Source organism: Rattus rattus, chromosome 18 (genome assembly GCF_011064425.1).
Source record: "Rattus rattus isolate New Zealand chromosome 18, Rrattus_CSIRO_v1, whole genome shotgun sequence".
Taxonomy (NCBI): domain Eukaryota; kingdom Metazoa; phylum Chordata; class Mammalia; order Rodentia; family Muridae; genus Rattus; species Rattus rattus.
This window is the reverse complement of record NC_046171.1, coordinates 4661008-4673461: the sequence shown is the minus strand read 5'-3', so window position 1 is coordinate 4673461 and position 12454 is coordinate 4661008. Positions and strand designations below refer to the sequence as shown.

Genomic DNA, 12454 nt, shown 5'->3' with positions numbered 1-12454 from the left:
GTTATAAACATACCTCAGGCCTACTCAGCCCTACTGGGCCAAAGACTCTGAGGGTGGAGAGAAGCTTCTGCTCTAGGTGACCCTGACACCTGCTGCAGGTAGAGACTACAACCCTGGGCCCTCCGTGGTTTAACTGTGCCTCCCCAATTCGGATGCTGAAGGCCCAAAATGCACCCACGCAACTGTATTTGGAGACAGAGCCTTTAAAAGGGCTGAAGAGATGGCTCAGCAGTTAAGCTCGGGACCGCTTTTCTGGAGGACCTCGATTTTCAGCACCCACTTGACTTCTTACAACTCTAATTAGTTTCAGAGGATCTGACACCCTCTTCTGGCCTCTGAGGGCACCTACACTCGCACGCACATACCCACACACGAACATAGACACGTACACTTAAATAATTTTTTAAAAACAGTTAAGGGGATGAGGTTATGTAGGTGGGGTCTGACTGTCCAGACAGGAGAACAAAACCCACCATCACCCCAAACCCAGGAGAGCACGGCCTCAGCAGAAAGGCACCTTGAATTTGGATTTCTGGCTTCCAGAAGTGTGAAGTTCTTGATTTCTCCCACTAAGTCCCTCAGTACGGTGCTCACATCAACACCTTAGTAAATTAATAGGGCCAGCTGGGTGCGCCCGTACACGCTCACAATTCTAGCATCTGGGAGGCTGAGGCAGAGAGATCTGTTTGAGGCCTTCCTGGACTACAGAAAAAGACCCTAGGCGCTGACTCAAAAGCTCAAAGGAAACTGGATATGATGGTGCCCACTTGCAATCCCAGCACTCACATAGGACCCTGAGTTTGAGGCTGCCCTGTGTTGAGACCCTGTCTCAAAATGACAACAGCCCCTCTACCCTCAAACACAAGGAAACCAAACCGGTGACATCATCCCTTCTTAGGCACAAGGAACCGGTTCGTGGACAACTCTAGGACAACAGAGCCTCTGGATGTGCAAATCTCTTTGTTTTCATTTTGTTTTGTTTTTAGAGACAGGGTTTCTCTGCATAGCCGTGGCTGTCCTGGAACTTGCTCTGTAGGTCAGGCTGGCCTCGAACTCATAGATCTGCCTGCCTCTGCCTCCCGAGTGCTGGGATTAAAGGCGTGTGCCACCACCGCCTGGCTGCTACCACATCATTTAAATATGAGGCTCACACACATCCTCCATGTGGTTTATTTTACTATTTATTTAGAAATAGTAATCGGGGTCTCAAGGAGCCGAGGCTGGCCTTCAACTTATAGAGTTGAGGGTGGCCTTGAACTCCCGCTTCCATGCTCAAGGGCTGGGTTACACATACGCACCACTGTGCCTGGCATGCCCTAAGTTCTATATCACCTTTGAGTGCTTTAGAATACCTAACACAGGGGTTAGGGATTTAGCTCAGTGGTAGAGCGCTTGCCTAGCAAGTGCAAGGCCCTGGGTTCGGTCCCCAGCTCCGAAAAAAAGAAAAGAAAAGAAAAAAAAAAAAAAACCTAACATAGAGGAAATACACGGCACAGGCTTGCCGCACCGTGTCAAGGCCTGTCAGTGCATGTCCAGTATTTTGTTCATGGGATGCACAATGGTGCATCCCATGAACACTGAGGGCTCCCCCTGCATTGATTTTGCTAGAAAATCCCTGACCCTAACATCTGTCCCAGAATAGATGCCCAGTAAACAGGAGCTGCCGGTGGGGTTTAGTCATGAACAGCTAAACTTAGACACACAAGACCTTCTGGGGGGGGGGGAGGACCTGCCTCCTCTGAGGCATTCTGGAGCCTCTACATTTCAGATCTTGTCCTTGGGCTCATCTTCTGTGGGGGGGGGGACCCCTACCCATCCAGCAAGCAGGGACAGACCCGTGACTCGTTTGGTTTGGACCCAGGAGGGAGCTGGAAGGTAGAAACACTCCCGGGCTCCAGAAGATGGGAGAGGGCAGTGGGCAGTGGACTATGATTCAAATGTTGTTACGTGCATGTCGAAGAATGAGTAAAAATAATTTTAAAGTGTATAAATATGCATGAAAGAACACTGCTTCTTAACAAGAGCTAATTGTGATTTCTCCTGGGAAAACCCCACTTTTTTTTCCAATTTGTTTTTGCTATTTTTAACTCTGTGTGTGCATGTGTGTGTGTGTGTGTGTGTGTGTGTGTGTGTGTGCGCGCGCGCACCCGCGTGTGAATGAGGCCAGAGGTACCCAGTCCCTTGGAGCTGGAGGTGTAGACGGCTGTGAGACACCCGGCTGCAGTGTGTGTTTTTAACCCCAGAGCCATCCTTACAGTCTTGCGAACTGGATACAATTTTGCGGCTTCTTTAAATCTATAATTCAGTTGTGTCTACAGAGGGAGTTCCAGGCCAGCTAGGGCTACATAGGAAGACCCTGTCTCGAAAAACAAAACAAAACAAAAATATCCCCGCCCCCACAACAATCTAAAACAAGAAAAACAAGCAACCCAAAAAGCAAAAAAAAAAAAAAAAAAAAAAAATTAAATGTTCGTTGTTTTGTAAAAAAAAAAAAAAACAACACCTAAATGAGTTAAATAAAAAGCGACTATATGCCGTTCTTGGCCTCCGAGGACATCTGAGATCTAAATTTTGTTTTTAAAGATGTATCTTCTTGTTATTTATGTGTATTGTGCAGGGAGATGCCTGGAGTCTAGAAGGGAGCTTCGGATCCTCTGGGGCTGGAGGATCCTGAGCTGCCTGGTGCGGTCTGGGAACCAAACTCGGGGTCCTCTGCAAAAACGGCAAGTGCTCTTGGCTGCTTCGCAGGCTCCGTCCCTACACACTGCTGCCATTTTTTTAAGGAATCAGTTAAAGATATGTTGGGACCGTCAGGCAAATGCGAATTTGTATCATTTATCTGTGCGGACGCGTGTGTGTGTGTGTGTGTATATGCATGTGCACATGTGTGCACGTGTGTACACATGTGTACACGTGTGTGTGCATGTGCGTGTGTGCGCTCTGTGCGTGTGTACCTGTGTGTGCGCTGTGCTGCCCTGTGTGCATGTGCATGTGTATCCATGTGCATGTATGTATTGCGTGCATGTGTGTGCATGTGCATGTGTGTGCCTTGAGAGGCCACAGGCTAATGTTAGGTCCTTCCTCTGATAATTTTCACCTTATAAAGAGGCAGTGGCTTTTACTTGAGATTTGTAACTCAGTTGTCTGGCCAGCTCTGAGAACCTCCTGTCTCTGCCTCCGGAACCTGGAGTCCTAGGCTGTGCGATCTGTCCAGTTTGTATGTAGGTGGGTGTTAGGGGTCTTTCTTCATGCCAGAGTGACAACTGCTTTTCCCATGGGGCTCTCTGTGTATATTTCTGTCTCTCTGTCTCTCTCTCTCTGTCTCTCTCTCTCTGTCTCTCTCTCTCTGTCTCTCTCTCTCTGTCTCTCTCTCTCTGTGTGTGTGTGTGTGTGTGTGTGTGTGTGTGTGTGTGTGTGAGAGAGAGAGAGAGAGAGAGAGAGAGAGAGAGAGGAGTCTGTCTGTATATGTATATCTCCAATTTCTTGAACCATAATTTTTAAAAGAATCTCCCCCAACTTTTAATCTCCAGAGCCTCCAAATCTGTTTTCCTCCATCTCTTTTTCTTTTTCTTTTATTTATTTTATTTATGAGTACACTGCAGCTGTCCTCAGACACACCAGAAGAGGACATCAGATCCCATTACAGATGGTTGTGAACCATCATGTAGTTGCTGGGAATTGAACTCAGGACCTCTGGAAGAGCAGCCAGTGCTCTAACCACTGAGCCATCTCTCCAGCCCCCTCCATCTCAATAAATAATAGGTATTATTATTTTCTGGGGACTCAGAGAGGGGGCTTTTGAGGGGAGAAAAAAAAAGATCTTTCCTTCTTGAGGTTCTGATGCTACAATATAGTTGCCAAGGAGTTATAGGCAAGGGTCTAGAAGAGTCTACTGTCTAATCGTTACACACACACACACACACACACACATACACACACACAGAGAGAGACAGAGACAGAGACAGAGAGACACAGAGAGAGACATAGACAGAGAGAGACAGAGACACACAGAGACATATACACAGAGACACAGACACACACACACACACACACACACACACACACACACACACACACACACTACAGTTACAAACCACAATATGTAAGAGAAACTTGGCAGAAGCGAGTGAGGGGTTCACGCGTGGCCTAGCCTGAATTCTCTCTCCCCCCGCATGCTCTGCCCTGTGACCTAGACACCTGTGCCAGCCTGTGACTGCTCGTATTTAGGCCCTGTCCCTAGGGCTTCCTCAGAATAATGACAAGCCACCCTTAGCCGCATGTGGGAACCCCTATGCCAGCGGTGTCTCAGAGTAATCGCTTTTTCTACAAGCCCCGGGCCAACCACCCTGTCTTACAGACTGTTAGAAATGGGAGGTGGGAAGGCCTCACTGCATCCAGCTCCAGTCTGTTTTGTTTTGTTTTTTTTTTTTAACATTTTTTAAGATTTTATTTATTGTATATGAATACACTGTCGCTGTCTTCGGACACACCAGAAGAGGGCATCAGATCCCGTTACAGATGGTTGTGAGCCACCATGTGGTTGCTGGGATTTGAACTCAGGACCTCAGGAAGAGCAGTCGGTGCTCTTAACCACTGAGCCATCTCTCCAGCCCTCCAGTCTGTTTTTAACTCCCGGCTCAGGTCTACATCTACAGGCAGCGAATGAGTTGAGGAACATACAGTGCAGATAATGCCCAGGTTCAAATCCCAGCTTTCCCACTTGCTGGCTGTGTGGCCTTCGGTGGGTCATTCCCCTTGATCTTCTCTGGTCTCTTTCTTACCCAATGGGAGAGGTAGGGTTGCAAACTGACCAGCTAGCTCTCAGCCACTGTCCCTCTCTGCAGGATACAAGCTCTTAACTAGGCCTGGGTGAGACGCACAGAGAGAGCAGGGTCCAAGATCCTGCTGACTCTTAAAGCCCTGGCTGTCTAATGCTTTGCCACCAGCAGGCTCTCGACAGGGTGAACACTAGATGGCTCATCACAAGGGGAGCCACCCAGACAGGCTGTACCCCTCCTACACTTACGTGAGAGGCTTCTCCAGACGGCTCCCAGAGGACCCTACAATCTCTCCTAGGGTACAGAAGGCCTGGCCCAGGAAGTCCTGCACATCCAAGGGCAGAAGAGATGAGTGTTAGACACTGTCCCCACTGAAGTGACCACATGCAGCCATAGATACACACTCCCTTGAGTGAAGCCCAGGGCCCAGACAGAATATGACATTTAAGAGACGGCCTGGGCTCACTGGGCAGTCATGGGCAGAACTCACATGTTTAGATAAATCCGGGCTCTTGGAGTCAACGTCGTATCTACAGGGAACACAGAAAAAAACAAAAAAAAACAAAAAAAACAAAAACGGTGAAGACAGGCAGAGGACATTCCACTTAATCCCATCTTGAACTCTGAATCCACCCCGTAAGTAGGCTTTGCCACTGTGAGCACCGGGAGTCTTGGAGGCTCATCCTGTCCTGATCTCGGTGAAGACGGGGATAAGGGTAAGTCGGAGTCTCTTAGGATTTACCCATTTCCCAGCCAGTGGCACGGCACTGGCCAAGCCTGCTGATCTGAGGTCAGTCCTCCAGATCCGCACGAAGGAAGGAGAAAACCAATTCTCACAAGCTGGTCCTCTCGCCTCTCTACACCCTGCCATGCTCGTGCGCTCTCTCGCTCGCGCTCTCGCTCTCTCTCTCTCTCTCTCTCTCTCTCTCTCTCTCTCTCTCTCTCTCACACACACACACACACACACAGAAATAAATGTAATTTTTAAAAGATTTGTGCTCTTTCCCGCGAGTGTGTCCTATCTCACTAAGAATGAGAAATGACACAAGTGAACCCTGGCTGGGTCACAGGTGGCTGGGTCACAGGTGGCTGGGTCACAGGTGGCTGGGTCACAGGTGGCTGGGTCACCCTATCCATCACTCCCAGTTGTCTGTCTCCCCAGCTTCCTCGGTGTCTGTCTGGCAGCTCTGTCCTCACATCCTCTCCTTACCTTGGGCCTGCCTCTACTCTGAGCTGGCCACTCCTAAGAAAGGGAGGCATGGCTACCTCCACCTGAGTGGGCGGCAGGCAGGTTGGTCCTGCCGCTGGGCTGGCCCCTGTATGGAGCCGGCTGAGCTGCAGCCTGCTCTCCCAGGGTCTTGCTTGCAACCTTTCTTCCCCTGCTCTAGGCTGCACCTGCTGAGGGCTGGGAATCACTGTCCACTTGTCCTGACAGTTTGTCTCTCCAGACTGTCACCCCACAACATGTTTATTCACAGTGAGGCCTTTCCATCCTTCCCATGTTAGCTCTTATGTGTCTACACACACGCACACACACACACACACACACACACACATGAGACACACACACATAGGCACACACTCACACATGCACTCACAGACACATACATGTACACAAATACACTCAAGCACACACATGTGCACGCAGGCACACACATGCACACGTACATGATCACATACACGCACACACGTACATACGTGCTTGCATGTAAACAGATATGTGCACAAATACACTCTCAAGCACAGACACACACACAGACACACACACACACACAGAGAGACACACACACACACACACACACACACACACACACACACACTTTTGCCAGATTCTCTCAAACTTCAGCCCCTTTCTTTCCCATGCTTTCAATTCTTCTCCAGGACACTGACCCTTTGCAAACCACCTCATGTCCCTCACAGCCCCTGGAAATGACACAAACTCCCTGCCCAGTCACCAAGAGAGAAAGCCCTCCTGATGGCCCTGTCCCTCTTATTGGTGAATACACAGAGAGCAGAGCCCTACTTGTCCTGTGACTTCTGCAGGGAGATCAGGTGCACCCACGCAACATGGGGTGAGGTCAGCGGGTGCCTTGGATAGGGAGGAAGGCTCAGAGGTGGAAACCTGAATTGTCTCCATGGATGCTCCCCAGAGTCAGACCCCTCGCCCCTACCCCATTTGCAACAAATGCTGGATAAGATTTGGTACGTACACACACACACACACACACACACACACACACACACACACAGCATTTCCCACACCCTAGCAGGGCTGTAGGTAGATTTCATCTGTCACGTTCATCTCCCTGGTCTCCCAGAATATCTCTGCTTCTCTACCTGTACCCTGTCACCAGGGCCCCAGTCCCACATCCCTCCACCCCCGTAGCGTGAGCCCCACCTTCCACTCACAGATCAAAACGGAGGTTCTGCTTCTCCTCAAAGAAGTAATCCACGATGAACTTGCGCACGAAGTCCGGGTTGAGCGTGTTGTCAATGACCTCGGTGCGTCCAAACTGCAAGAGAATGAGTACAAGTGAGGCGAGGACACTTGTGGGCTCCAGTCCAAGCACGGGGCTCGGGGACGCTTCTCTCCAGGCTTCTCTGATCCCTTGATCCCTCCCTCCCTCCCTAGGCATGAGCTCCAGGCAGCTCCTGGAGGATAGATGGTGTCATATCTGAGTGACGCTGTGTGTTCTATCTTACGCTTAGCCTATGCCATGCCCTTTGCCTGCCCTCCCTTCACTGCTAGGCAATGGGCGATTATTGTTACGGCTAAGCAGGGCAGGAACCTGAAGGCAGGAGTTAACGCCGAGGAGGACCGTGGAGGAGTGTTGCTTACTGGCTTGCTCTTCGATCAGTGTCCTCTCTAAGCTGCAAACTGCAGGCAAGAAGTGCCCAGAGTAGGTTACTAAGCAGCCTCCATAGACAAATGAATGGTGCAATCAGCTTTTACCCAACCCCTGTAGACAAGGGAGTTCTGCATCTGCAGTGCATGATGGGCTCCCACCTGGCCGGCGTCGCCACATCGAATCTACCCAGACCCTTATTTCAGAGTCTTCTGGCTGGGCGTGGTCTTCGATGCCTCGGTGGGGTGTGACAAACTAAATGGATTTTTGCCCACTTTACGTTTGTGTGAGAAATATATATATATATATATATATATATGTGTGTGTGTGTGTATGTATATTATATGTATATGAGAATTATATATATGTGTGTATATTATATGTATATGAGAATTATATATATACATATATATATATGCATGCTTTAATGGGTGCTTAAAAAAATATACCCACGCTCAGCCCCGCCACAGACCAATTAAAGTCGAATCGAGGTGCGTGGGGGCCCAAACAGCTGTGCATCCGTCCAGGAGGGTCTCAAAACACTGCTACTAAGCAGATGGGTTTGAGAGCCACTGATGAATGAGGGCTGTAGGGAATGAGGAAGAAAACTTAACATTTACCGAGCCTCTACTGAATGATCCTAGGCCAACGGGATCTTTAAGCTGTCTCGTTTAACCCTTTAAGAACTCTGAGGGTTGCCAGCTGTTTTTCGAGCGCGGAAACCAATCAGCAAGGTTAAGTAACCTACCCACAGCCACACAGCAAGAAACTCGTGATATTTTTGCACCTCACCTGACTGGTGGGAGGAGTCACCTGAGAGAAGGTGGATTATTTTCCAAGCACTGTGGACAGCCCTGCTGTGTGCAAGCAATGGGGATGGGGTTGGGGATGGGGGTGGGGACAACACACTCTGGGCTCAATATAACCAGGCTCCTGTCTCTCCTATAAACTCCATAAAAGCCTCACAAACACAGCACCCTCTGCAGAGGATTTCCTACGCGCTCCCCGCCCCTTCAGAGTGAACCTCCAGCTTTCAGACAAAAGGAACATTTCTCCTAATGGCTTCCTTGCGGGAGTCCTACAGGTAAACACTTATGTCTTAGAGAATTCTCTGGAGAGATCACACTTCCCTGCTGCTCTCTTTCAACGGCTCTAGCCTGAAGCATCCCCCCACCAGGGCTGGCAGACACCCCTCTTCCACAGCCCAGCCCCAGCCCACACTCCACGGAAAACCCCGGTTCAGGAAGGATGACAGCCGTTGCTTTGAAAATGGCACTTGAAGCTTCGACGAGGGGGGATTTCCCTGGAGACTGCTCGCTGCTGGAGAAGGAGATGGGGTTCCCCTGGAAACAGGATGGGAGGGGGGCTCCGAAGGTCCCTGGACCACGGAGAGGCTTGAAGGATTGCTGGGATTTGGGCATAATTAACATATGTACATCGCAACTGTGAAATCAACAGCCCAGGGGCCTGCTAAGGAAGGTTTACAGGTTTTCATTAGTTGGACTAATAACAAGCAAGGGGTGTGTGTGTGTGTGTGTGTGTGTGTGTGTGTGTGTGTGTGTGCGCTCTGAAATTCAGATTTTAAAATTCTAAAAGGCCACCGGGTGCCTGTCAGGCTCAAGGCATACTCTGGCTGATGAAGGCAAGAATACGATAATTGAACGGGTGACAGTGATGTGTGTGTGTGTGTGTGTGTGTGTGTGTGTGTGTGTGTGTGTGCGTGCTCTGAAATTCAGATTTTAAAATTCTAAAAGGCCACCGGGTGCCTGTCAGGCTCAAGGTATACTCTGGCTGATGAAGGCAAGAATACGATAATTGAATGGATGACAGTGATGTGTGTGTGTGTGTGTTTTAGGAGGGTGTCAACCTGGCACTGTATTTCACATAGCCCTGCGGAGTTCTCCAGACAGAATGGCCTTGGGGAGATGAAATATGAACACCCAAGTCTGCCTGCAGTCTAACGGCTGTGTGCATCCCATCATGGGGGAGCAGGGGAAGGAGGCCAGGGCCCTCATCCTCCTGAATCTGGGTCTGGATACCTCCTCAGAATCACCCGTCCATCATGCCAGTCCATCCTGAACCACTGAGTGGTCCAAGCTCTGGGCTCTGAGACCAGGGAGGAGATCTCTTGTGTAGGATGAACATCATGCACCCTAAGCAAGCCCCACGCAAGCACAGGGGTCTGAGGGAACCGTGGCAGTGCAGAACCAGGCGATCAGCATAGGAAACGGATGCAGAAGGCTTAGTTTTCCAGGGCACCTGAGAGGGGCAATGTTGGGGAGGAGGCGCCCTGACCTCAGGACTGGGATGCCTCCTATGGGAGAAAATAAAAGGCATAAGCCAAAAAGAGCCTGGAATTGAGATCATTTACCCTCTGGAAGGTTCTGTCCCTAGCAACAGACCCAGTGAAGCTCTTCGAGGAAGCCGCTCCCAAGGGCTCCCATGGCTAAGCCCCGAGAACACCAATTAAGCGGTATTAACTGCAGATCATCCAGTCCAGTGAGACCCTCAAAGGGACGCAAGCCTTGTAACTTCTTCAGGGAAAGAATTAAGTGGTTCCCAGGGGCTCTGCTCTGCGGAAGAACTGGCATTTCTGGGAACAGGTGAGCCCCCTTGGTTTTTTTTTTTTTTTCAAACATTTATTTATTTATTATCTGTAAGCACACTGCTGCTATCTTCAGACACACCAGAAGAGGACATCAGATCTCATTACAGATGGTTGTGAGCCACCATGTGGTTGCTGGGATTTGAACTCAGGACCTCTGGAAGAGCAGTCAGTGCTCTTAACCACTGAGCCATCTCTCCAGTCCCGAGAGTCCCCATGTTTACGTGTCCTCAGAACTCGTCATAGCTGGGTGTATGGACCCTGACCAGCCAAGCAAAGTCTCCGTTAATGCTCACCTCATAGGAGGCCTGGAGGGACTGGCCTGTCAGGACAATGACCTGGCTACAGGCTCTCCTATGGCTGCTGCCAATGGGATTTGGCTATGTAAGACCCTGGAAAACACAGGCAGATAGGCGCTAGAGGGGCTCTTCTCTCAGTACCACAAACTCTCCCAGAGCCACCTTCAGCAGCATATTCACTGACCCCACAGGCCCAGCATGGGAACAGCTCCTCACCGATGCGTGTCCCAAAACAACACATCTTCAACCACACCCATGCCTTCAAAAGAAACCCCTACGAAAACCTCAGTACACATCAGGGGCAGATTCCTCCCTGCTAGGATGCCAACGTGGGTTTTCTCTCAGAAACATAATCTCCAGCAGCCCCTGGTGCTCACTCTCCTCCGTTCTGCTCAAATCCACTGAGTAACATTTGTGTCACCTAAGAAATGGACAAGGACCCTTGAGGTATCAAGCTGGGAAAGGCGCCTGCGGTCATACCTGATGACCCGCAGGGTAAGAGAGAACTGACACCTTTAAAGTTATCCTCTGACCTCTACACGCTCGCCGTGAGTGCCATATGCACACACGTCCCACACACATATACCCAAACAAGTAAATGTAATACATTTTTAAGAAACAAGGAACCTGGGCATAGTAACACACGCCTTTAATACTACCACTCAGGAGGCAGACACAGGTGGATCTCTGGGAGTCTGAGGCCAGCCTGGTCTACATAGAGTATAGAGTTCCAGGACAGCTGTGGCTACATTGTGAGTCCTTGTTTCAAATAAAGAGAAAGAAAGAAACACAGAGGGGGGGGTGAGGGGTGGGGGTGGGGGGGAGTGGGGGGTGTGTGGTGGGTGGGGGGTGGTCCTTTCTCACACTGCCTTTGATAACCCTTCTAGCTGCTAGAGGTTCGTATATGAGGATCAGGAACTCAAGGCCCATTTCAACAACAAAATGAGTTCCAGTCAGATCTGGGCCACATGAGACTTTGTTTCCAAAATCGTGCCCTCCTCACAATGCTCATGTGGCCCTCCTGTGTGCTAGACTCTAGGCTTTTCCCATGCATTGAGATCCCCGTTTTACAGACAAGGGTCAGAGCAACTACGAGAATGCCTGCAGCCTACAAGGACTGGACATAAACACAGAATTCAAACCCAGGCAGGGTGGTGATTTAGAAATCGATACGTTATTGATATAATCACAAATCGACAGGGGCCAGGGAGCTGGCTTAGAGGGTAAAAGTGCATGCAGGAAGACCCGAGTCTGAATTCTCAGAACCCGCCTTAAGCCAGATGTGGTAGCTCACATCTGTAGGTGAGTCCTACGGCAATAAGGAGAGACAAGAGAAACATGGAGGATCTTGGGCCATCTAGCCCGGTGTACACAGCGGCAAACAGCAAAACCAGAGCCTGTCTCAAGCAAGGTGGGAGGTGAGGACTGATGCCCGATGCCCGAGGTTGGCTTCTGACGGCTGGACTCACACATGAATGTGTGCACGCACAGACACACACACACACACACACACACACACACACACACACACACACACAAACTCCCCTGCTGTGCTGTGTTTGACTGACAGGTTGACCCTAGGGTCTAAAGATTTCACAGCTGGAAGAGACCAAATCCTTCCAACTGACCAATGAGGAAGCAGGAGAGGGTCCAGGAACTGGGCATTCTGGTCAAGCTCACACAGCTAATTAGGAAACGGCCCCCAGACATGGGTCTCGGTAGGCCAGGTGCCAGCCCAAGTGGTCTGTCCTCATTCCCTACTCAGGCTGCTCTCCTCATCAAATCCTCTTCTTCATGCTTTGTGCTGTGACTTCTCCACAACCATGACATCATTTAGTTTCCTCAGGAACCCCTGGAAGACACACTACTGTGGTCCCCCATTTTACATGGAGGTGAGGAATGCCAAGAGGCCATGGGGAACCCACT

At 50.0% G+C, this 12454-nt stretch overlaps 1 protein-coding gene across 3 annotated transcripts in view; it reads right to left on the bottom strand.

The window, feature by feature from the left end:
- The window catches only part of Cpne5 (copine 5), an 81576-nt gene that overhangs the window by 46934 nt on the left and 22188 nt on the right, over window positions 1–12454 (bottom strand). For all 3 annotated transcript variants that reach the window (XM_032888799.1, XM_032888797.1, XM_032888798.1), the window contains 3 exons: window positions 7188–7291; window positions 5269–5308; window positions 5027–5103 (listed from right to left, as the gene is read on the bottom strand). In XM_032888799.1, coding sequence (XP_032744690.1) covers window positions 5027–5103; window positions 5269–5308; window positions 7188–7291 — 221 coding nt within the window. The remainder of the gene's footprint in view (window positions 1–5026; window positions 5104–5268; window positions 5309–7187; window positions 7292–12454) is intronic.